The sequence below is a fragment of the Melanotaenia boesemani genome, chromosome 19 (genome assembly GCF_017639745.1).
Source record: "Melanotaenia boesemani isolate fMelBoe1 chromosome 19, fMelBoe1.pri, whole genome shotgun sequence".
NCBI lineage: Eukaryota > Metazoa > Chordata > Actinopteri > Atheriniformes > Melanotaeniidae > Melanotaenia > Melanotaenia boesemani.
Window position 1 is genome coordinate 2,920,897 of NC_055700.1, and position 26,494 is coordinate 2,947,390.

The window sequence follows — 26,494 nt, forward strand, 5'->3', positions numbered from 1 at the left end:
TGTCCCAGCAGACACCAAGCAAGAGGCGGCTGCAGCCTAAATGAGCCGGCAGTCCATCACATTAACATTTATTGAATCTAAATACTGAATTTGCCCACTTTCCAATATTTATATGACTGGAAGAAAGTAAAATGACATAAATGTCTGTCCCAGCCACAGTATTATAATTACATCTTTCTTCGAAGTTTAGCCAAATAAAACAAGCTGGTCACAGAGATTCAGTTAAAAGTCAGATATTATTCTAGATAAATCGTGTGGACAGGAGAATATTTATGTTACATGTTAGAGATAAGAAAGAAACAAAACTCAGTGCAGCTATCCAAACATCAGGATATGAATAAATCAAACAGCTCCTGGTGGCAGAAAGACCGCTGATGGGAAAAGAAGTCCTGAATCTTCATCACTGCAGAGAATAAAAGCAGAGTGGTGGGAAAAATGGGCCCACATTCATTTATTATTGGAAAGGCTGAAGATGAAAAAGTACTAAGAAATGTGAGTCCAGTGGAAAAGTGATGTGGGGACTCAGAGTTCAACAGAAGGATGTGGATCCAAATCTAAGACCAAGACAGAGGGGGTGAAGACAGACGATGGTCTGTGAGGCTTATAGATTAACAACCTTTTATTTAAATATATTACCCTCCCATCTCCTCTGGGTTTAACCCCTGTGCTTCACTGTTGTGTGATGCCTCCTTCTCTCTTATGTTTTTCCAGTACTGTCCAGTCTCCAGCCTTGGTGGGTTAGCATGTGTGGCTGCCACTAGGAGTACACTTTAACCAGGTTAGTGGAGAACAGCCGGTTTATTTTCCTGGCCTCTATTTCTCTCGTGTATCTCCTCAGTCTGGAGTCTTTGTTTGGCAGTTTCCAGAGCCTCAGGGACATCTGGCTGTACCTCTTGGGTACCCCTTTTCTGGATTTCTGACTGTTGACTAACTCTCCTCTGAGCTGCCTTGATTTTGGCTTCCAACCTCCTCCTCCATGGTGCCTCCTTCTTGCGCTTCATACTGATGTTATGTTGGCCGAGCGTCTCCAGGACCACTGCTGCTGTACTGTATGTCAGCTCACTGGTTTCAGTGATGGTTGCAGCAGCGATTGTTCTTAGTGCTGCATTCACATCAGCCAGAAGACTTTCTGGTGGAACTTCACTCGTCCTTTCTAGTCGGTGTTTACAGGCTCTCATCTTAGCCATGATCTCCCCCTTGACGTAGCGCTAGCGTGTTGTATCTCCTCAGCCTGTAACTGTGGTAGCTGTTGTCGTTTGTGGATGTTTGAACACTGAGCTACGAGTTGTCTCCATGTCAGTGTAGAATGTGGGTACTAAAGTATCCACATAGCCCACATGCTCTTCATGCATCCCGGCTCACCAGGTTTACTAGAGTGGCAGCTTTCTAACAGAGCCTTGTTCGCATCTCGTGTCCAGTGGCGTCTATTTCCTGTTCCAGTAGCCAGTTTCTCGCCATATTACCCTGGTTCCTCAGTACCTGAAGCAGAACTTGTTTGACCGGGCAGCGACTGAGCCGGTATGTCTCTGTTCAGTGGCCATCATGATGAGGTGGTTAGGCAGCAGCATTAAGGTGCTGCCTAAGGAATATATATATATATTTATTTGCTTATTTGGACCATGTGACAGCAATGAGGAGAGTTTATCTGCATGTGCACTGTGGCATCAGGGAAGGGCTGTCGTGTTTAATCCAGAAGTCATGTGGAGAGAAACGAGGAGCTGTGGTGGAAATCAGATCAGTTACATCAGACCGTTTAGTTTTTACTACAAGGTAAAGGAAAGTTCAGTGTTTTGGCCACAGGTTGCATCATGTAGTTGGTAAGCGAAGCCGTTTGTATCTCAGCTTTAAGTCCTTGTTAGAATATAGAGCAGCTCATATGTACATGTCATCTCATGTTAGAAATATACTGTATTTCTGCATCAACACTGACCCGAAGCTGGAAGTTCAGAGATTAAATGACTATATTGGTCAGAAAAGTCTTAATTAGATTTTTTTCTGTCCATATCGTTCAGGCTTATTATCCATCTAAGTATAAGTTTCTAAATTTAAATTCCCGTTCAGACTTCCGTTTGGGTTATAATGAAGGAATTGGTTCAATCTAAGACATTTTTACCTGTCAACGCTTTGTCTGCATCGTCTACATTAAGAAAATGAATACACTGTCCTCTTAATAATCACATCTCCTCATAGCGGGCCAGGAGCAGGCCTCTGGGCCTCTGAACCTTTTCATGTCTGCCAGACGCGCCAGCCCTCCTGCTCTTCATCACAGCAAAAGTACCGCCTGAGTCAGAAATAAATTGATGCTCTGCAAGATGAGCATAAATTCATTACATTTACCCAACAGACAAATGCAAGTAGACTGGTGAAAATTTGCAGGCAGAGCTGAAACTAAAAAGAAAAGTCAGCAGCTAGGGCCATTTTCTCCTTTCACCACATCATTAGGACACTATTGATTACTGCCTCTTGTTCCTCATTCAGTCCATCACGTCACTCTGCAGCTCTGCTGGAAGCAGCAGAGATGAACCTGGAGCTAAAACTGGCTTTTCTGTGTTCGAATTCTATTAATAAGACATCACATGTTGAAATAATTACTTCCCCTGTGCTGGAAAGCAAAATTTACAGAATCAGATGAGCTCTGTGTCTCTGTGACGGGTCGCTTTGTGTTCATCTCGGACCGTACATCAAATAATTACCATCCTGCTGCTGACGCAAGATCAGCTGCTGCCTAGTGATTAATCCGTTATAATTAAATTATACTTATCATCATCATATATTTGATCAGTTACTAAACAAGCTATTTAGTTGAAGTCTGATCTCCTCAGTGTTTAATGACCTGAACAAAGACATTTCTGGAAAAAGAGTTTGGACCTCAGTTCAGTCGGAGAACTAGCGTAGAAATGGAGGAAAAGCCTAATAATACGCTCACCTCTTCAACTCAGATATGTGATCGTTGGCATCAAAAAGCTTGTTCTCTGCCGACACCAGGTTGTTCTGTAGAGACAAAAACACAGAAAAAACACATGAGACACAGAAACGTTTGATTTAATTTCATCTCTTTGATAATGTGAAGAGATTAAATGTTGAAAAGTAACTCCAGTGAGAGCGGTTACCTTCACAGCTTCATGCTCCTTCATCAGAGAGTCGTATTCTCCGAGCAGCTGAAGCAAACAAAGACCACAACATGTTTAAATCACCAAGATCAGCATCACAGTTATCAGACTAATCAAGGATGCAAAAGATCAGCTTTTTCTTGACCTCATCAGAGCAAAACTAGCATTTCAGAGAACTCATGAATTTTTTCCACAGATCAGAATAAAAACAATACTTCTAAACTAAGTTGATGCCAAAATCCGGAGAATAGTAGTATTAAAGCTAACAGATCCTGGGTACCAGTCATATGACCTGTTCTTCTGGGACTTAACCCAGTTCACATTATAAGACAGGGGTGTCCAGGTCCAGTCCTCGAGGGCTGCTGTCCTCCAGGTTTTAAATGTCATCCTGATCCAACACACCTGATGGCTCACCTCAACAGCTGGTTATCATGTTCTGTACTATCTTGTTGACCCATCAGTTTGATTCAGGTGTGCTGCAGCAGGAAACATCCACACCCTCAAGGACCAACTTTGGACACCACGGTTGTAAGGTTTAAAGCGTGATGTGCTTTGCAAGGCTTCTCTTTATATTCAAAAGGGGTCAAATGGGTAGGAGCTATTCAGTGAACTGATAGGTGACCCTGTTTTTGGTAAGAGAAATAATCACAATTTTACGATTATTATGCATCAATTAATTTCCCAACACTATAAATGTGTAAAATCACATCAACACTCTTTAAATGATCTAATTAGTTTTAATTAGGGCTGTCAAAATGAAAGTAAATCGTCTCGGCAAGAGAAGCTGATTTTGGGCATATAGGTGCTTCTTCACAGCGGTGAGCAGAATATACTTCAGCAGAATAGCTTAAAATAATAAAAAAGACCACTTATCTGGAATTAAATACGCTTTCTTCTACAGACCATTAAACAAAAACTAAGACATCGACCTCCACCAAGTTTGAACGTAACGTTGGGTGAACGCAGCTTAACTCATTACACTGCAAGTCCAACCCGAGCCTTTGCAATTACAAAATAACAGATGTTAACATTTTATTTCAACATTAATGTCATTTAACCACATTACTGAACATTTACTTTTACTTTAGCAACAAAGCTGGTGGTTATCCTGCAGGTGAAACATCCATCCACTTATTCTAACGCAGGGTCACAGCATGGGACTGAAGCCTGTCCCAGCGGCTATTAGGCCAGAAGCAGAAAGACAGATATGCAGCATTTTGTCATTCACAAGCAGAATTTGGTCCGTTTTCTGGGCCCCTGATGAGGCAAGCGGAGTAGTACCACTGGAAACCATGGGGGCAGTGTTGAGTGGTGGAGGAGGAGGAGGAAGAGGAAGACGACAAAGACGAAGAAGAAGAAGAAGAAGAAAAGGAAGAAGAAGAGGTTTGCTGTTGTCTCAAACTGATGTCATAATTCAGAGGTGAACTCTACACTGCCCTCTGGTGGATGTATTAGCTAAGGACCACTACAACATGAAAGCTCGAGGGCAGTCGGGTTTTGAAGACACGTAGCTATTTACGTACATTACGGGAGCATAAATGACAGTCCTCTTCTGCATCTCCAGCGCAGAACTAAACCAAACCAACACGCATGTTGTGTAACTTTGTCTTTGTACACGAGTTGCTCTGATCTGCTGATAAAGTTCTTTTTTTTTTAACTTGTCCTGTCCAGCATCATAGCAGCAAAATGATAATCTGGTTGCTGTATCGTGCTGAACAAATTTGCTCTGCCAAGGGGAGGCCTATGGGTAAGGCTCCTCTTGATAATCTGATTTATTTATTTATTTACTTTGAATCACGGAAACTATGTAATCTTGCTGGACCTGACCAGAGGGGACAGAAAAAGAAGGAAAATAGCAAAAAGAGCAAAAGGGAAAGAAGAAAGGAGACAAAAAGATCACAGACAGAAGGAAACGACCCTTCAATCCACACCATCACCAGACAACAAACTGTTACACCTGTACATGAACACACCAGAACATTTCCTACAACTTTTACAAAAACAAAAAAACACACAGAAAAAAAAACAGAGCTGCTAGTCATTAAGAGTTTTTAAAATAATAACCAAATCAAAAAGACCTAACAGCGACCAGATACTAACTCACAGGAAAAAAAAAAAAAAAAAAAGAATTATCTCTTAGTATAAAACCCACTGGACAACTCAGTGACTGTGTCAGCATGTAGAGCATGAGGAAGAGGAGTGATCAGTGATGAAGAGAGGTGAGCGAGATCGTGCAAATGCGACCACGCCTCTACGGAGGTCAGAGACAGACCAGGGCAGCCCAGAGGCCCGGGCCCTCAGCAGCAGCCCCCGAGCACCAACCCAAGCCACCCCACCCCGAAGACGACTCCAGCCCCACCCGAAGGGCGGCAGAGGAGAGTCCCAGCAAGAGCCCCCCACGGTCTTGGGGCACAGGTCCCAGTCGGCCAAGATCAGCAGCCGCCGGCCCCACCAGGAAGCAAACTTCCCTCTGGATGTTGAGCCTCTAGTGGCATTAGGCACCCCCGCTCCCCAGGAGGCCCCCCAGGGCAAGACAGGCCAGGAGAGGCTGCCCCCCACGACCGGGCCATTCAGGGACCACACCCAGTGAGCCGTCACCGACCCCAGAAAGTACCACCCTCCCACATCCCTAATGGGGAATGAGAGGATGGGGACAGCGGCAGACCCACGGCCCACCACCCCAAGGCCCGCCCAGGTCCCCCCCAAAAGTGCACTTAACCCCACCCCAACCACACACAGAAACACATGCACACACCTGTTTTCTTGCACACTCCCACTCATCCTAGCACATGCATACGCACGCACACAAACATACCCCCACACCCACACAAACATCATCCAAAGTATAGACACACACACAACATACAAGCATCTGCTGATATAGTTCTGATGTGATCCTTTATGAAAAGTGATGGCACTGACGATCTTTACAATCTTTTAATTGTCATTTAATACTGTGATTAATTGTGAAGTCAAGTAATCGTGATATCCCGAGCTGCATTCAGCCTTTTGTCGTAACTTCCTAATGTGGAAACACACAAAGTCAATCTTTAGTGAAGCTGACGGTACAGTTGGGTCTTCTGGTTTGACAGAAAGTAAACTGGCTGATGTCCAGTCTGATGAAATTAATCAATATTAGAGCAGATGCTGATTAATCTGATCGGTGCTTCTTATACACATCTGTTAACTGCTTAATGAGCTGCAGGTTAAATGAGTCCCTGAACGACTCCATTGAAGGAAAACACATAAAAGTTTGTTTCCCAAGTTACAGCTGATGTGTTCTTCTGGTGATATGTTGTCTATTATAATTTCTCTCACAGACTCACATCCTGCAGCATCTTGTACTCCCTCTCCCTCCTCGCCTCCCTCTCGTCTGCCTCTGTGCAGGCTTTCTGCGCCACCTCCTCCAGCTGCCGTACGCGGGTCTTCAAACGTGCTGCCAGGGCGTCTTTCTCTTTGCCTGAGTGTTTGCTTTCTTCCAGTCGCTGCTGCAAGGACTTCACAGTGGCGCCCGCCACGGCGTAGCGCTCCGGCCATTCTGCCTAATGACGACATGTTATATCCAAATAAATCCAGTTTTCACACCAAAAAGAAGGGACTGTATTAAATATCCCTGATGAAGCTGCAACTTAAAGATTAACTGTGGTCATTGATGAATGGGATGCATACTCTGCAGCATTACCCAGGCTACAATATTAGAATAGAAATTTTACTTAAAAGTGAATAAAAACTATGTAAAATCATCTAAGGATACCAGTTTTTTCTCCAGAGAGCTGTTTGTTGCCTCTAGTTCTTGAATGCGACTCGTGGCATCAGCGAGAGCTTTTTCTAGATGTTTACACCTGCAGATAAACAAAAACAAACAAATAACTGAAGACAATGAATCCAGAAAAACCACGTGAAGTCAATTTGACTTCATTTGTGTTTTTATATCAACATAACCAGTTGTAACCAGTCCACTTTTACAGATTCTAACATGCACATTTGACACACTAAAATTTCATTTATTGATGTTTTTATTTATTGGAGACGATGCATAGAAACATAAAAGACAGATGTTTTGCATAAAGAATATATAGCAAAAAAGCTAATGTGCAACACTGGTTGGACTTTTTAAAGAAGAAAGAAGGGAAAAAACAAACGTAAAAAACCTTCACAATATAAACACCAAGATAAAACAGCATTATTAAGAAAACATTTTAAAAAAATGTTTCTAAGTAAATATAAAAAGCAGTTTCTAAATAACTTAAAGCAGCACGACTGAACTTTGGCAGGTTTTCTCCCCCCTAACGAAGGCTTATCCAGCATCCATCTTCATCCTGTCTTTTTTCTGAGATCTCTCCAGACAGTAAAAGTCAGTCTGACGTTAATTCTTGTCTTATCCTCTTTTTCTGTCACTTTCTCTCTTTTCCTCCCTTCCTCTGTTAACATCCTCTCGTCTTTCTTTGCTGAATCAGCAACGGTGTACATTGAAAACATCCAGTGTGTTGCTATCCAGTTGCTGGCATGCGATGCAGAGTCATCCATAAAGCAAAACGCAGCTGTGACGTGATGCTCCAGCCTGGAAAAAGAAGTTATGAAGTGCAGTTTTTCAGCTCCAGGATGCAGCAGGGCGATGACAGCTCCAGGAATGTGCACAATGAATGTCAGCGCAGCATCAAAACAAGTCCGGGGCTCAAAGTTTTAGGATTAGAAACTCATGTAACGTTGCTTTTAAAGAAAAGAGTGATCTCAATCACCCTGGTCCAATACGAAAAAGTAACTGGTCCTCTAAACCTTAATAACTGAGCATCTGCAACCGAGCATGAACAACCTGTTTATTCAGAGGTGGACTTGTAGGTGAGTTTCAGATCATTTTCTTGCAGAATAACCCAAGCGCTTGAGCATCAGGTCACAACTGATGGCCAGACATCCTCTTTTAGGATTTTCTGGTTGAGAACCAAATTTATGGAAGGACATCCAGGTCCTGAAGCAGCAAAGCAGCCCCAGACCATCACACCCCCACCACCATGTTTGGTTGTCGGAGTCCTGTTAGTTTGATGTAACAGGATGAAAACCTTCCATCAGTCTACACAAAATTTTCTCTCAAGTCTTCGAGATCATGGATTTGATTTCTGGCAAACGTGAAGCGAGCCTCTGTCTTCTGTTTGGTCAGCAGTAGTTTATGTCTTAGATCTCTCCCATGGACGTCTTCTTTGCCTCGTTCTTATTGTTGAATCATGAACACGGATTCTGAGGCCAGTTTTTAGATGCTGCTCTGGGTTCTACTGTGACCTCCGGGGTGATTCTCCCTCTGGTTTGCCTTAGACATGCGTTTGTTTCTCAGCTGTTTTTGTATTTCTTGAGATGCTCTTGGATCTTTTAGCCGACTTCATGTTGTCAAACAGGTTCAGTGTGATCTCTTTTCTCTGCTGGTCTGGATGTAATCAGATCTGTGTGCAACTGGTAAAATTTAATTCATGCTCTCAAAGTAAGGCTGTTGTTACCTTTTATTGTGTAAGACACAAAGTTTTAACTGTAAAACTTGATTTAGTTTGTTTTTTCTTTTACTTCATATGTATTACTTTATTTATTCAGTTGCATATTTCTGAGTGAAAAGCTGTTTGCAAGGAGGGAAAAATAAACTGATTTTGAATAAAATAAGAGTGAATACAAACCTTTCTGTTAGCGTTTGATTGCTTTTCTCTAAATCTTCGGGCAGGTCTCTGAGTTTGAGTTTCTCTCGCAGGATTTGGATCTCAGACTCGTAATATGCTTTCAGATCAGCAACATGTCGAGAGTGCTTCTCTCTCAGGTTCTGCCTCAACCTGGGAAAAAGTAAAGGGAGGGATCAAGGAAGGAAAATACCACCGTGTCACATCTTTAACTTCCTGTATTGACACACCTGTGTCTGTAGATCTAACAGGAAGTAAAGAATATCACAAAACTGCTGGATGAAATTAAAGATGGAGAAATATAATTCGGACTCTATGCAATCCATTTTATTTTTTCCCAAATTACCTGGTCTCCATTTTATCCTCCCAAATTCTGTGTTTTAAACAGTAAACATGGTGTCAAATCATGTGGTGGATATATAAAATTTCAACAGTTAAATAAGATTATTACTAATATTTTGGCTTTGGAGGCCTAAATGACAAGTTTCTGAACAAAAAACCAGAAAAAAAAACAGAAAAATAGGTTGTAACGCTTCACCAAAAGCAGAAGCAGCTTTTTTATTTCGTCTAGATACACTTGGGGCAGCACTTCTTCGTGTTTCTGTTGGGCTGTTAGCCGTCGCTGACTTCCTGCCAGTTCAGGTGACGTCACACAGACAGGAAGCTGTCTGTTTTTCATCTTCAATTGGCTCAGAAACTGTGAAAAACTCTTAAACTACCCTAGATTACAACCTATTCCATTTTTAATGTCAAATTTCACACTTCCGTCCACGTTTTCTGCATGATAGAAATGCCAGGACCCTGTATAATGACTGTATTCAGACATGAGCACCTGGCTGTGAATAAACATCATGGCCGTTAGACTCACAGTGAAAGGACGACAGGATCCTCTAGTGATGACGTTTTCTCCACGTGTGGACCGACTGCCGCTTGCTGAGAAGCACCAGAGGCCGAACGATGCTTCAGGGTGCTGGTGTGGGTGTTACTTCCCTCCTCTTCGCTGGCTAAGGGGGCACCGGCTCGACTGGCTGTGTGAGAGGGCTGGTTCTTGTCCTGGGAGGTAAACAGGCCTGACTGGGATACAGTTTCCCACAAGCGTTGTACCTTAGTAGGAAAAGGTCCGACAGCAGAAAGACTGGAGGAATCAGAGATGCAGTCTGTATCTCCAGGGTTGGGGCTGCACTCCACCATGCTGTCGGGGGTAACGGGGGTCCTGACTCTGGGGTAGAGGAGGGGCTGAGCGGCGAACGAGGGGCTGCTAAAGTGAGAGGGGGAAGTGAAACCAGAGGTGCGATCTGACTGCCGTGTGTTGGCTGCTGGGTCCAAGGTCAACACCTGGAGCAGAGTTAGAGGCCGAGTTTAATGATCTTACCTAAACACCAGGTGATAAAGAATTTGTTACATGTGAGTCATGTGACCTACCTGTGGCAACAAAGGGCTGGAAGTTACAGAACAATCCCAGTCGGGTTGTTTACAATCTTTCTGCTTGTTCTGATATATCTCTCTGAGAGACAGCCGAGGCTCCTGAGACTGTGAGAGACGAAAGGTGAGACGTCTAAAAAGGTTCTACAGATTATCAATCACCATGAAAATAAAAAATGGCTGGTTTCCAGCTGTGTTTTTGATCCCGGTGTTTAATTTTAGGTCTCATAAAGAAGCTCTGGACTACCGTCTATCCAACACCCCCTCATCAGACCAGTAACAAGTGAACTGTAATGATGTTACTCACAAGACTCATGGATGCCTCTTGCAGGAGGAGGTAAGCGTCACTGTCAAAGCTGTCCGGTAGGGGGTGATAAAGTTCACACTCATTCAGACGCCAATAAGTGAGGCCTAAGAAACAGAAGACTTTCTTTAAGCAAATCACTCACATCATACCTTTATTATTCTGTATATTTTGGCACCAAACATCAAACAAAAGACCTTTGCACACATGAGATATCCACTCACTGGCCACTTTATCATCTCCACCTTTTAACAAATATCTAACCAGCCAATCACGTGGCAGCGACTCAACACATGTAGTCATGTAGACGTGGTGAAGACGACTTGATGGAGTTCAAACTGAGCATCAGAATGAGGAAGAAAGGGAATTCAAGTGACTTTGAACCTGACATGGTTGTTGGTCTGAGTATTTACTGGGATTTTCACACACGACCATCTCCAGGGTTTCCAGAGAACTGTCTGAAGATAACATATCCAGTTGTTGATGTCAGAGGTCAGAGGAGAATGGGCAGACTGGTTGGAGATGATAGAAAGACAACACAGTTTTTTCTTTTTATTGTTTTTTTTTTTATTGTTTTTATTGTTTCTTATTGTTGATGATTGTTTTGTCTATAAAGAACTTTGGTTGTCCATAGGCTTTTAAATGTGCTATGTAACTAAAGCTGACATTGAAAAATAAGCACTGGTTCCAACCAACGTCTGCAGAACAGCATCTCTGAACACACAACACATCCAGCCTTGAAGCAGATGGGCTCCAGCAGCAGAAGACCACACCGGGTGCCTCCTGTCAGCTAAGAACCCGGTGAGAGCACTCCACCCTTTTCTGGCTGAGGACCATGGTCTTGAATTTGGAGGTGCTGATTCTCATCCCAGCCGCTTCACACTCGGCTGCGAATCGCTCCAGTGAGAGCTGAAGATCAAAGCCCGATGAAGCCAACAGAACCACATCATCCACAAAGAGCAAAGACCCAATCCTGAGGCCACCAAACCGGATCCCCTCGACACCTCAGCTGCGCCTAGAAATTCTATCCATAAAAGTGATGAACAGAATCGTTGACAAAGGGCAGCCTTGACGGAGTCCAACCCTCACTGGAAACGACTGATTTACCAAGCTCTGACACCGGTTGTACAGGGACAGGACAACTCGTACAAGTGGGACTGGTTCAGCGAACTCCCATGCCCTCTCCAAGACCCTAAAGAGGGTGTAGAGCTGGTCCACTGCTCCATGACCAGGATGAAAACCACACTGCTCCTCCTCAATCTGAGGTTCGACTATCCGACGGACCCTCCTCTCCAGCACCCCTGAATAGACCTTACCGGGGAGGCTGAGAAGTGTGATCCCCCTGTAGTTGGAGCACACCCTCCGGTGCACCGTTTTGAAGAGGGGGACCACCACCCCAGTCTGCCAGTTCAGGGGAACTGTCCCTGATGTCCATGCGATGCTGCAGAGGCGTGTCAACCAAGACAGCCCTACAGCATCCAGAGCCTTAAGGAACTCTGCACATAAATGTTGTCAAGTGTCGGCGTCGCTCGGGATGATGTCATTGTGCCGTTTCTCCACTAGACGGAGCTCTGACGCCATTCAATCCTCACCGCTGTCCTGCAGCAGCTAAAGCCAGGCAGCAGTACGACAGGTACGTTTATAATGGCGTGAAATTAAGAATCACTCAGCATGTCTACAGTTTTAGTTTAACTCTGTCATGTGTCATGATAGTGACCTGTGCAGCAGCATTTGCTTCAAATAGTCAGAATTGGCCTCAAAAAATCCATTTCAGTCGGACTCTAATTTATGTAATGGATTGTGTTAAATTTTTAACATATTTAACGCATGCGCAGCATCCGTCATTTATGAGAGAAACGGAGGCGTCTAGAGGCAACATGGAACAAGCTGGTTGGCTCTATAGATGGATTTCAGAGCGTCACACCTTTTGTGGATGAGGATGGTTTAACACCCACATTTTTCCTGGTGAAAGGGTTCAACACCTGCACTTTTCCTGCATTTTTAAATAAACTTTTCACATACTTTTGCACAAACATTACTGTCCTCATCATCTCTGTGTCAGCCCAGCGCAGCCTCTTCCTCCCCCTCCCCTCCTGTTGTGAGTCATGACAACTGTCGGTGATCAGCTGATCATGTTGGATTTGTCTATCGTTCAGCTGAGAAGGAGGAAACTTGTGGTTCGGGGTTCACACCTGTACATATTTACCCAAAAGTTCTGTTTGCGGATAAACTGGCTAAGGTAGGCAGTATTTATTCTCATGTCAATCAGACCCATGTCACTGTTGAAAAATGTGACAACAACCTATTTCAGTTAGATATTGTTTGTCTTTATTTCCTATAACTTTTCAGTATTAATGAGGTTTGCTAGTGAAACAGCTGTAACATCTACTAGTCATCAGACAGCCATGCACACACATATGAAGATAGATCAGGTTCAGATATCTAGTGAGAGTTAAACAGGCTCCAAAAATATAAATCAGGGGAGATCTCCTCCCTAACAAAGCAGCTGACAGGTGGTAGAAATTTATACTTAAGCAATGCAACAAAAGGTCTTAAGGGGGCCAGGCAGGATCACTGGCACAAATTAGATATCTATTTATTATCTATTTTTTAAGGTCTTGATTTCCTGCAATATTGAACTGAGCCCTGTCTCTTTCTGTTGATACAATACAGTAAAAACGGGCAGATTTCAGGCATAGTCATGAATGGTGATTAATTAATTTGTAAGCTGTGATTAATCTGATTAAAAATTTTAATCACTTGACTAGTAATTTAAATGGTACTTTAGATTTTTTATGACTAGCTAGTTGTGGTACATCAGCAGTGGATGGCATCTGTTAAAAATATCCACATGCCAGTATTAGATTTGTAGGGTTTAAATTCACCACGGTAACCGTGTAGTTATCAGTGACTGTCACCTACGGCGACTGTAAAATGCTTCATCTGTAATAAAACTGACATTTGAATGACTTTCTAGAATGCGCCGCTAGATTCTAGAATGCGCCGCTAGGTGGCAGCAGCAATTGTAGTAGCTCTGTTTTTAACTTGTGATTTTTTGCAATATAGCCGTCTTTTTTAAGACATCAGCTGTCAATCTGTGTCTGTTCGGGTAGATTTCTTCGCGCTGGTCAGAGGCTGTGCTATACGGGAGATTTTTCTGAATATTTTTTCTTTTTTGCAAGACTTGTTATTGTGAGTCTCCATGGCAACGAGACTTGTTTACCATCGGGATCAACTGATAAAACTCTCCAAACTCAAGATTATCAGTGAAACAACACTTCAAATCCCAACGGAGTTGAAAAGAAAGAGAAGAGGATGCAGGGCAGGAGCGAGGCAGAGAGAAAAACGGTGGCGATTCAAACCGTTTCTTCCAACGGTTGTTATGGGAAACGTGAGATCGCTAGTTAACGAATTGATGAACTTCAGGTGCTAACCAGGTCTCTTAAAGAATACAGAGAGTGCAGTATTATGTGCTTCACTGAGACATGGCTGCATGAACACATCCCAGACTGTAATGCGTCTGTACACGGCTTCAGGACGGTCCGTGCAGACCGCAATAAACAACTCAGCGGGAAGCTGAAGGGAGGTGGAATTGCGGTGCTGGTAAACCAGCGCTGGTGTCATCCTGAACATGTCACTGTTAAAGAGAAGATCTGCAAAAGAGACATTGAACTGCTAGCTGTGAGTCTCCGCCCGTATTATTTACCCAGAGAGTTCACATGCGTTATTCTGGTAGCGGTATATATATTACCTGGTACCGCTCCAGACGCAGCCTGTGATGTCATTAACTCTGTAGTGGCCAGGCTTCAAACACAACATCCAAACGCATTTGTGGCGATCTCTGGAGATTTTAACAACATCTCCCTCTCTGCAACTCTACCAACTTTCCAACAGTTTGTCAGCTGCTCCACCAGAGAAAACAAAACGTTGGACTTATTTTATGCAAATATTAAAAATGCATACAGCTCCTTTGCCCTGCCACCTTTAGGAAGATCAGACCATAACCTAGTTCTTCTCTCCTCCTCCTACAAGCCCATCGTTCAGCAACAACCAGTCATTAGAAAGGCTATTAGAACCTGGTCTAATGAAGCTGAAGATGCTCTGAGAGGATGCTTCGAGGCTACAGACTGGAACGTCCTATGTGAACCTCATGGAGATGACATCAATGCCTTGACTGAGTGTGTGACAGATTATATTAACTTCTGTGTGGACAGCACCGTTCCAACAAGAACAGTGAGGTGCTTCCCCAATAACAAACCCTGGATCACCAGTGACCTGAAAAAGCTGCTGAACATCAAAAAGAAAGCTTTTAGGGATGGAGACAGGGAGTTATTGAAGTCCACACAAAAACAACTTAAAACACAAATGAAGAAGTGCAAGGAGGACTACAGGAAGAAGTTGGAAAGTAAGCTTCAGAAAAACAATGTGAGGGATGTGTGGTCAGGAATGAAGAAGATCACTGGCTTCGGGATAAAGGAGGATCAGACTGATGGAGGTCTGGACAGAGCGAATGAACTGAACATGTTCTTCAATAGGTTTAGCTCACCTCCTGCTTCAACCCCAACTAGCCACACACCCTCCATGAGCCCACAGCTTTCCTGTCACACCTCCACTCTGTCACCCTGCAGCTCAGTCAAGGACCTGGACACAACCTCATCTCCCTCCACATCAGGACTTCCTGAAACCTCCTCTGCCTCCACCTCCACTCTGTCTGTCTCCTGTAACCAAGTCATGCAACAACTGGTGAAACTGAACCAGAACAAGGCTGCAGGTCCAGATGGTGTCAGTCCCAGAGTTCTCAAGACCTGCTCAAAACAGCTATGTCCGATTCTCCAGCACCTGTTCAACACCAGCCTGAGCCAGAGAAGAATCCCGGTGCTGTGGAAAACATCCTGCCTTGTTCCAGTGCCTAAAAAACCACAACCAGCTGAACCAAAAGATTCCAGACCAGTCGCCCTGACATCTCACGTCATGAAAGTCCTGGAGAGATTCTTACTGGCTCACCTCAGCAAGCAGGTGAACACCTTTCAGGACCCATTACAGTTTGCATACCGTAATGGGCTTGGGGTTGAAGATGCCATCATATACCTGCTTCAGAGAGCCCACTCTCATCTGGACCAGTCAGGCAGCACTTTGAGGGTCATGTTCTTTGATTTCTCAAGTGCTTTTAATACGATTCAGCCTGCTCTGCTGTGTGAGAAGCTGCAGAAATTCCAGGTGGATCCCTCCACAACCACCTGGATTTACGACTACCTCACAAACAGACCACAGTTTGTGAGACTGAAAGGTTGTGTGTCTGAGATGGTGGTCAGCTGCACTGGAACACCACAAGGGACTGTACTTTCACCATTTCTATTCACGCTGTACACCTCAGACTTCCAGTACAACTCTGAGTTCTGTCATCTGCAGAAATACTCTGATGACTCAGCAGTTGTTGGGTGTATCAGTGATGGACAAGAAGCAGAGTACAGAGAACTGGTCGGTCAGTTTGTGAAATGGTGCGGTGACAATCATCTCATCTTGAATACCAAGAAAACAAAGGAGATGATTGTTGACTTCAGGAGGAACAAGAACACACATAGAAGTGTTTCCATCATGGGAGAGGAGGTGGAGGTGGTGGAGGAATACAAGTACCTTGGAGTTCAGCTGGACAACAGACTTGAGTGGAAAAGCAACACTGAGTACATTTACAAGAAAGGTCAGAGCAGACTCTACTTCTTAAGGAAGCTGAGATCTTTTAACGTCTGCACCAAAATGTTGCAAATGTTCTACAGGTCTGTTGTTGAAAGTGCAATCAGCTTTGCAGCAATCTGCTGGGGCAGCGGCATCAGAACCAGAGACTTGAAAAGAATTAACAAACTGATCAAGAAAGCCGGTTCTGTGCTTGGAGTAACTCTGGAGCCGCTGGAGTTGATCATCAAAAAAAGAATTCTGTACAAGCTGACGAAGATAATGGAAGATCCTTCACACCCTCTACACAACGCCGTGACGAAACAACAGAGTGTGTTCAGTGGGAGGCTTGTTCAAGTCCGATGCAAGACAGAGAGATACAGAAGATCCTTCCTTCCAGCAGCTATCAGGCTGAAGAACAAAGCCCTTAATTAATTAATGTGATTGTTTTAAAAAAAACTACTACTACAATATTGAATTTCCCTTTGGGATTAATAAAGTATTTTTCATTCATTCATTCATTTCATTTTGTGCAGACACAGGTTTCTGGGTTTTACGTCCACCCAGGCCTTGTAGCTCTGAGTCAGTGAATCATTACCTGATGCCTCAGACATCAGGCTGTCACTCCTCCTCAGGGGGAAAGCAATGGACGACAGCCCGGCCGCTCGATGCTGCAACCCAATACAAAAGAGTGGATTAGACTTGGCAGCATCACTAATGCAATCAGGACAAACACAACAAAATTACCAAAAACAGAAACACTGCTGAACCATCAGCACTGTTCAGCCTGGCAGTACTTTGTGATCTACCTGGTCCAGGGAGTCTGTGCTCTCCTGTGGGGTTTGTCTGGTGGTCCTGGGGTTGTGAAGATGCCCCTGGTCCTCAGGGATCTGAGGTGAAGCCTGTCCTGCTTTGCTCTTCTTGGGCTTGAGCTTCTGCCTCTGGGCCCAGGAGGTCAGCTGCTGGCTGGTGCTGCCAACAGAACAGGTTGGTTTAGGAAGAGATGTAGTTTCTCAGGTAAGTATTTTTTCTAATTCTCACATGTTGTATGCAGGGATCAAATCACAAAGTCAAATTTAAAGCGATAGCAGGATGATCAATTTATAGTTTAAAATATCAAAGATATGAGCAATCAGAGCCAGGACGATGCTTGAATTAAGTGACTTTTTCAACATTTATTATAACACGCTTTAATGTCATTTTATTAGGTTGAAGATGAGGAATATGAAGAAAAACTTTCAGGGAAAATTATAAATAATTGAGCGTTGATGTAGTGCTTATTAGTAATAATAAGATGAACTCTAACCCTTAAAAATCCAATCCATTTTTTGGTCCACCTGTTTTTTGTTATTTTATATTAAACTGCATGTAGAAGCTGAAGCTTTAACTCCAGTCAGCATCAGTCGTGATGTTTCCAGCCTCAGGTGTCAGATTATGAGGCTAAAATGATGTAAAATGAATGTATGAATAGATGTAGCAGCATAAAGGTCGACCAGAAGAAGAAAGCAGAATTTATTACTAACAGAACTTTGTAGAAATAACACACAGACCAACAGTGACCAAACCTTTTCTCATCTCATCGTTCTCTCAAGTCTTGGCTTTCAGGAGAAAAAATATTGTTATTGAAACAAACACACAACAGAAACTATTTCCATGTTTCTACTTTTTCCTCATTTCCAGTTATTCCTGCTACTATTTACCTGCTATCCTCACTAAACCAACTCCAGCTCAGCTGCTTTGTGGCGCCACCGTGCATCAGAAACGTCTTCTTGGCTTTATTCCAGCCATAGAGGAGCATTATTTTTCTTCTTTTCACACACACATAGAACTTTCTGCTCACTGGTTGATCTTTGGCTGCTCCTGATTGGACGTTACCGTCAATCTAAGCTCTCTGATTGGTGGAAAGTCTGACAGGAAGTGGCTTCATCATCATGTCCAGGTCTAAATAGAGGTCTCTTAGCAACATAGTAGTGATGGTGATGTTTTTATGATGAAATGTGATAAATAATGATGTTATCATGGATCATTGTGGATTTACCAGATAGAGTCTCTGAATAAAACTACATTTAGTGGCTGGATTGTAAACTTCCTGGACGGGATAGAAATGCCTGGAAAACTTCTGTAGATCACCTAAAGGGTAAAATATAAATCACAATTTACCCCACAGAGCTACACTCCACCGCTCCTGAGACGCTGATGGTGATATAAGTGATAGACCTCGTTGGTGCTGGAGATTTATCAGTTTTAAGGGTTAAGGTTTCTTTGTTTATCCTCAGTAAATCTACACAAGCCTCAGTTAGCAAACAAAGCCAAAGCAGAAAAGAGGGCACTGCCCTGGTGTGACTGTAATTAAATTGAGGTGATGCCACTTTGGGAAACATTATTTTTGTTAAACGTAATGTGATCAGACTTCCCTCTCCCTAGTTCTCTCTAGGGAAGTCGGGTTTTCCCTGCTTAGGCAGCTGCCCCCGCAACCCGACTCCGGATAAGCGGAAGAAAATGGATGGATGGATGGATGGATGGTAATGTGATCAGAATTCAGCCTGGAAGCTGTACAGCAGTTTTCTGGGGATGGTGAAGCAGATGTTGAAGAGCTGGAGCTCCGTGATAGCAATCACTGTTTTGTTTGTATGAAAAACCTTCAGAGAACCCGTTTAAAGAAGTGTGGTTAATATGCATGTTGAAGATCTCTGACATACCCAGGAGTTTTCTGCTGGTACACTAACGGATTAGGATTATTCACTTCGACAGCCTTCTGACTGGAAAACTCCTGCTGGCAGCCAATCACAGCCGTCTCTGTGACTTCCTGGAGGTTGCCGCTCCACTGATGCTTCTCTCTGTCTTGACCATCCTCCACATCGCCCCCTGGAGACTCAGCCAGCTCCAGGCCGGTTTCCCAAGCAGACAGGGTGCCGTATCCACTGCTGAGCACTGTGGTCGCCCGCTCCTCCCCCTGGTTGTGTGCCTCTGATCTGGGAAGTGGAGGTGAAGGGGAGCTAAAAGGAGTGTGGACGGGTGCTGCCAGGCTGTCATTGTCACTTGGCACATTTTTGAGAGCTGTGCAGCCACTGGGGATCAGAGGGAATATATAGTCCTTTGTGTCTGTAGTACTTGTGGTCAACAGAGTTGGCGAGAACTCAGTGTGTGGTTGGACGCTGGCCTGGCGGTTCTGGAGTTGAACCAAAGCCTTAATTTCATCCTGAATCAACTGAGAAAAATTATATGGTTATTTGACTGGTGAAAACAGAAACATCCACCCAGCACATGATGACCTGCATTACCTGTATTTGGCACTGGTATTGTTCCTGCTGAGCGAGTATTTGCTCTTGGTATTGCTTTTCAACCAGCTGGAACAGGTGCAACCATCGACCCTGTTGCAGAAAAAACAAGCAAGATGTTACCTCATGGCAAACCAGCTGGAGCAGAGGCAGATTTGTTTTTATCACCATCGAGTTACATAGTTCAAAGTCAGCCAGATGGTGTAGGGAAGTTGCAAAGGTGCACATGAGTATATATGCACATCTGTCAGGCACCATTAACACTGAACCTTATATTAGGATCTTAGACCAACTCATCCTACTACCCAAACAACAGCCTTTCCAAAGAAGAGCTTGTTTATTCCAGCAACACAAACCACATTCTGCATGTTTTACAACTGCAATAATTAGTCGACGTTGTCGACAGTAGTCGACAATAAAAGTAGTCGACAATGAATTAACCTGTCGACTACTGTCGGCAAAAAAAACAAAAAAAAACAAACAAACCTACAGAGTGAGACATCGTCTTCTTTTCTTATCTCTGCTGAGAGTTGCACATGCGCAATAAAGTCCACCAGGGGACTTTACCTGGCCGACCAGGGAGTAAAACGGCATCAGAGGACGTCAAAAGTCTGGGATAATTTCATGTTAAACTTACAAAATAAATTAAATACATGTGAGATTTGTACAGCAGACCTTGTGTACCACGGAAGTACATCTGCAATGCTCGAGCATTTAAAGAGGAGGAACGTCAGACTTCCATAACAACCTCATGTAGATGTCAAAGCTGGAAGTGAAATAAGATCCATTTAATAATTATGAGATACATAATCCGACTGGTCGACTAGTCGTTTTAATAGTCGGGGACTAATCGACCATCAGAATTGTCATTAGTTGCAGCCGTATTTACAACAAATGTTAAACTCGCCAGCCTGAAGTTTCAATCTGTAATCCACTGAAGCATTAAAAAAAAAAAATCCAACCAAAAAGGCTCCAAACTGTTCCCATAATTCAGGGGTATCCAAGGTCGGCGCTCAAGGGCTGCAGTCCCGCAGGTTTTGGATGTTTCCTGCTATAGCACCTGAATCAGGGGTCAACGTGCTTGGGCAGAACTTGACAACAAGCTGCTGAAGAGTCATTTGATTTGAATCAGCTGTGTTGGAGCAAGGAAACATCTAAAACCTGCAGGACCTTGGTCCTTGAGGACACCCATTTCCATAAACTTACAGAAGAACATGTGATTTATGTCCATGTTACAGATTCTTAAACCAGTTGCTGACATTGAATTTTAAACCTTAAAAGAATCTACACTTTAAGTAATAAGCAAAGATTCCTCTCCGATGAGCAGGTAACAAGAAGAGGAGAGGTGGCAGCTCCTCCCAACACAAAGTCATTTCCTTTGTGTGTTCTGGAAAGTGATTTCTTTTAACTATTTTCAAATAAGTGTAGGCTTTTAATCTACTCATCGCATTATGTTTTTATTCACATCTAACTCAGCATCGGGACTTTCGAGGCAACACAGATGTATTACACAACCCTTCAAGCTACAGGTAGTGCAGATGGACGTTAGCTCAGAGCTACAACCTGGTACAAAGCATATCTTCCTCCATGATTGATGCTCAATAAATCAAATAAACTAAACAGAAGGGAGTGATCTAAGTATCTGTGAACTTTACAGGTTTAAAACATCAAACAGGATTCATGAAACCCAGTCTCTACTGAACTGTCACAGATAACCCTGATAATATCTTGCAGCTTATGCGCAACTGCTGCACCTAAAATAATCCAGAGAGATTTCACACTTTCTTCTCCAACAGACTCCAGGCTAGGGATGTCATAATTGATTTCACAGTTAATCACAGTATTAAAGGCTATAATTAATTAATAGTAAAAATCCCTTAATATTGTCACTTTGCATGAAGTCTGATGTTAGAAGCAGCACAACCTGTGCATGCATGAAGTTAAACAGCATGTGTGTGTTGCTGCTGGTGTTGCTGTCTGTTGGGTCCATGCAGGAGCTGCAGCGAGGAGTGTTGGAGTGAGAAAGTACATGAGAGGAAGAGTTATTCCATCCAAACAAACTGTTTAAGTAATCCTTGTCACATTTCTTTGGTTTAATAACAATTACCGAGATGTCACAGTGGAGGACGGCTCACCAGTCTGTAGAGTACGACATAAAAAAGGAAATCCATCCAATATGTTTCACCACCTGCAGGACGACCTTTAAACATGTTCAGTAACTGGCTTTCTGCGTCTGACTGATTAGCACCTGATTGGATCTCAGTTACTTGCTCTGTATGCAAATAGTCTTATAGATTAGGTCACTATCAGTGGAGCAAACACAAGTTTATGTAGCTGAACTACATCATTATTCAGACATTAACATGTCCCAGATTCACCTGAGATGCATGTATGCTGAATTATTTACAAGAATTTCATTAAGGTCTGACAGATAGGTGCTTCCCAGGATGATGGAACATATTCAGAGGTTTAGAGCACAAGATGAGCAGGAGGTGGGCCTGGATGATATGGGGAAAAATCTAACTGCCATTTTTCGGACTAATATTGCGATTGCAATTTGGTTTGTGATTTAATTTTTTAATTCCAGCTTCTGTTCAGTTTTCATGCAGAAATAGATTTTCTATATGAACTGGAGGACTATTACTAAACATGAACTGCTCTATATTCTAACAAGGACTTAAAGCTGAGATACAAACGGCTTCACTTACCAACTACATGATGCAACCTGTGGCCAAAACACAGAAGTTTCCTCTAGAACAGGTTTCTACTTTGTCCTTGTAGTAAAAACTAAACATTCGGAAGTTATTGATCTGATTTGCACCACAGCTCCTCCTTTTTCTCGACAGGATTTCTGGATTAAACACGGGTAAGCAAACTCGAACCAGACAGAGAACACATGTGGAAAATATGTAGGAGAAGATGCTGAGAGCTTCATGTCCGTCAGGGAGCTGAACAAGTTAAATCCTACATTGTAGGAATTTCTGAGACATATTACAATTTAAAATGGTCCAATATTCTTTGTAGGATTTATTAACGTCAACAGATCTGAACTTTAAGAATATTTAGATCAACTCCACTGAATAAAACCGTTTCATCAGGACAGTTAAAATTAAATTTTTTTCTGTCCTGAGTGTTTTTATCACAGCATTTCTGGCTGTGAGCCTGTAGGAAACACTGACTGAGCCATCAGACCACATTCAGAGAGACCGCCTTTATTTTGCATGTCCTCCACGTCTGTACAGCCACTATGGCTCACATGTAAAACACTGGTTAGAAAACCAGTGAAAGTCGATGTTTATCTTCAGCAGCCTCAAACATATGACGCAAAAATCATCATCTGCCTACATCCATGTGGTCCCCACAGACCTTCAGCCTGCAGCCCAACATGTGTGAACATGTCTGAGTCCACAGACACACAACAACCACATGCACAGCAAACATCCTATTCATTAGACTATAAGGCCTGAAAATAAGCCTTCCCCTGGAGAAATTAAGCCAAGAAATAATTAATACACAGAGTAAAAAGGTAGCTGGGATGATGTGCATAAAAACACATTGTTAGTGAAGTAGTGAAGGAAGGAGCTAAGCACTCCTGACATTTTGATCGAAACTCCCACCAAAGAGTGAGAAAACATCAAATAAAGAGCAATAATTCTCTGATCCTGACAACAGTAATCAGAGAAGTGTTTTCCCCAGGTATCCCCTCTGAAAGCCTGATGAACTGTGCAGCCGAGGCTTTCTGCATCACAGTTGTCTGTTCCCTGCACATCACATCCTGTGTCTGAAAAGATCAGCTGCATCGTGGTGTTGTGTGGGGTGCTGGGGTCTGTAAATGTCTATGTGTGTGCAACTGTGCGTCTGCCTAACTGTCAGGTGTGAGCCACACAAAAATAAAAGTGACAGCTCCAAAACGAGGCTGCCAGCTGCCGAATGAGGCTGCATGAAAACAGCTGCCAAAGCAGCAAACCCAACTTCACTCAGAATACCATCAGTGTGTACTTATTTGCCTTATTTAAATAATTTAAGACAAGCTATTGTCTTCCAAACTGTGCAGTGACTTCCTACCTCACAATCCTTCCAGATCTCAGGGTCCGTCTCTCCACTGCTCTGGATTTCCTGCACCAGGGCCCTAAGGGTCTCAAGGGAGCTTGGGTTGATAAATGGGAGGTTCTTTCCTTGATCAAATGCTTCATCTGTGCTCAGACAGAGACTCCTGAAACAAAATCATACAAAAACATATTATATCACATTGCAATTATTTATTATTTTATGCTACCTGTGCAACACGTTTCCTCACTCCTAAATATTCCACAGTCGGTTGTCAGTGGCATCACAACAAAGTGGAAGCGACTGGGAACGACAGCAACTCAGCCATGAAGTGGTCGGCCCCTAACATGACTGAGCGGGTCGGCGGATGCTGAGGAACACGGTGCTCAAAGATCGGCAACTTTCTGCAGTCGACTGCTACAGACCTCCAAACTTCATGTGGCCTTCAGATCAGCTCGAGGACAGAAGAGATCTTCATGGATCGGGTTTCCACGGCCGAGCAGCTGCATCCAGGCCACACATCACCAGAAGCAATGCAAAGCGTCGGATGCAGTGGAGAGAACGCCGACACTGGACTCTGGATCAGTGGAGACGCGTTCTCTGGAGGGATGAGCATTTCACCATCGGGCGATCTGATGGAAGAGTCTGGGTATGGCGGTTGCCAGGACAACGGTACCGGTCTGACTGCATTGTGCCAAGTGTAAAGTTTGGTGGAGGGGGGATTATGGTTTGGGTTGTCTTTCAGGAGCTGGGCTTGGCCCCTTAGTTCCAGTGAAAGGAATACCAAGAGATTTTGGACATTTCCATGCTCCCAACTTTGTGGGAACAGTTTGGGAACGGCCCTTTCCTGTTCCAACATGACCAACCAGGGTCCATAAAGACATGGATGGGTGAGTTTGGTGTCTGCACAGAGTCCTGACCTCAATCCGATAGACCACCTTTGGGATGAATTAGAGCGGAGGCTGAGAGCCAGACCGTCTCATCCAACATCAGTGTCTGACCTCACCAATGAGCTTCTGGAGGAACGGTCACAACTTCCTACAAACACTCCTAAACCTGTGGAAAGCCTTCCCAGAAGAGCTGGAGCTGTTATAGCTGCAGAGGGTGGGCCAACGTCACACTGAACACATTTGATTAAGAATGGGACGTCTGTTAAGTTCATAGGAGAGTCAAAGCAGGAGAGCCGATACTGTTAGTAATATAGTGTATGTAGGCTAGGTATTCATGAACTCTGCAACAGGTAACCTCACCATTACAGTGTTAACATGACATATGTGATAATGATTTCAACATCATATGACAGCTACACGCTGTGAAGTCACAATTCCAAACTTCATCACTGTAAATGTTCTTAAAGTTCATATCTCAGATAATGTGTTGACATTAATAACACCTACAAATAATACTAAATCAATTTTAAACCGTAACACAAGTCTGAAATCACTACAGTCACAACAGGGTTCAGCTGTACATGATCCTTTGTTGTAAGATTTCTTAACGTTCTCAGCTTAACGCCACAGCAGGAGAAAAACTTCGGATCCTCCACGCTGGATCGAGTGTGTCCATCTTCACCTAAAAAAAACACTAATATTTGTGTCTGATTTTTAGTTGGCTGACATGTTTTCTGACGCAAGCTTTGTCTGTGGTGCTGGCAGAAGTGTGTTCACCTTTTTTGTACATGTGGTTGCATCAGAGTGAAACATAGAAAGCGTGACACAGACAGCAGCTATGACCTGCTGCCATGTAAATCAGATAAATATCATCACTGTTTTTATTCTAGAAGAAACAAAACCTGATATGACTTCTTTTGTGACTTGCCGCTGTTTAGAAAACCAGATCAAAATGAATTAACTTGACCTTGCAGGCGGGCGGTGGGCCTCGTAGGAAGGGCAGGGCGCCCCGCCAATAATTTGGTAGGGGAAACACTGCATCTACATGCCCCAAATCAGCTTCTTTTGCCGAGATAATGACAAATTCAGATTTTAAATAACATGAGTAATAACTTTGTTTATGCATTAATGAATTAATAATAATAACAAATTAAAGAACTGTAGGGAGTGTTTGTGTGATTTTACACATTAATAATGTTAAAAAATTTATTAAGAAATAACAATCATGGTAATCTAAAAAGCATAATTATTTTTAGACAATAATTGTGCCAAGAGACAATCTGAAATCATGACATCCCTGCATACACATGTATCATCTATGAAGAATTTAGGATTTACCAAATGAATAAAAAACAGACAACAAAAGGCTGAAGAAGACGATTATTCTTCAAAAGTGCGTTTCGCCTTTCAAAACATCTATACTTAAAAACAAAACTGTCACTTTGCTGGCCACATAATTAGGCATTAGATTTGAGTTTTTCGTTGGAGAACTGGTGATTCTGAGTTGTCGTAACTATATTTTCATTATACTGTCTGCCTAGAGGACATGCTAATAGACTCATCTACAGAAAGATGTAATACAATTACATACCGAGTCGACAGTCAGCTATTTCTTGGTTTTCTGCTGTGTAAAATCACAGTTAGCTCCATTCACAGTAGTTTGATTAAAGTTACTCCACCTGATCTTGTTGCATGCTGGTGTGATGTCCAAAGGCCTTCTCTCCACGGTGCCTCCTGTTGTTTGGGAGGTCGTGTACTTCTCCTCTGAGACGGCCAGCCCCGAAGCTGATGTCCCCTCGGAGGACACCAAAGAAGTTTCACTCTCTTTACCCACATCCCCGTCTGGACTGACATGGCAATGACTCAGAGCCCCCGAGCTGGACACATCCTCAGAGATACTGTCATCTGTGGACATGTTTATGGGTCCATATGGAGGGGGTCGGTCTGACAGCTGGACAGGAAAGGACAAGAAAGTAGTGTTAGGCCTCTAAATAACACCCCTTTTTCCATAAATTAATGTTTGTGTTATCTGCTGTCAAGACAGTAGGAAAAAGCATGAATAAGCCCATAATGAATGGAGCACAATATAACACGTTATACCTGAGGATAAATATGAAAT

The 26,494-nt window shown here is 43.2% G+C and overlaps 1 protein-coding gene across 1 annotated transcript in view; it reads right to left on the reverse strand.

Moving 5' to 3' along the window:
- The window catches only part of LOC121629855 (M-phase phosphoprotein 9), a 35,885-nt gene that overhangs the window by 8,761 nt on the left and 630 nt on the right, over positions 1–26,494 (reverse strand). The window contains 14 exon segments of the mRNA XM_041969696.1: positions 2,927–2,991; positions 3,111–3,158; positions 6,437–6,652; positions 6,865–6,952; positions 8,768–8,917; positions 9,633–10,099; positions 10,187–10,294; positions 10,494–10,597; positions 16,759–16,831; positions 16,970–17,132; positions 18,860–19,368; positions 19,442–19,531; positions 23,504–23,651; positions 26,055–26,326. Of these exon segments, the coding sequence (XP_041825630.1) occupies positions 2,927–2,991; positions 3,111–3,158; positions 6,437–6,652; positions 6,865–6,952; positions 8,768–8,917; positions 9,633–10,099; positions 10,187–10,294; positions 10,494–10,597; positions 16,759–16,831; positions 16,970–17,132; positions 18,860–19,368; positions 19,442–19,531; positions 23,504–23,651; positions 26,055–26,290 (2,465 nt within the window). The 5' untranslated portion in view covers positions 26,291–26,326.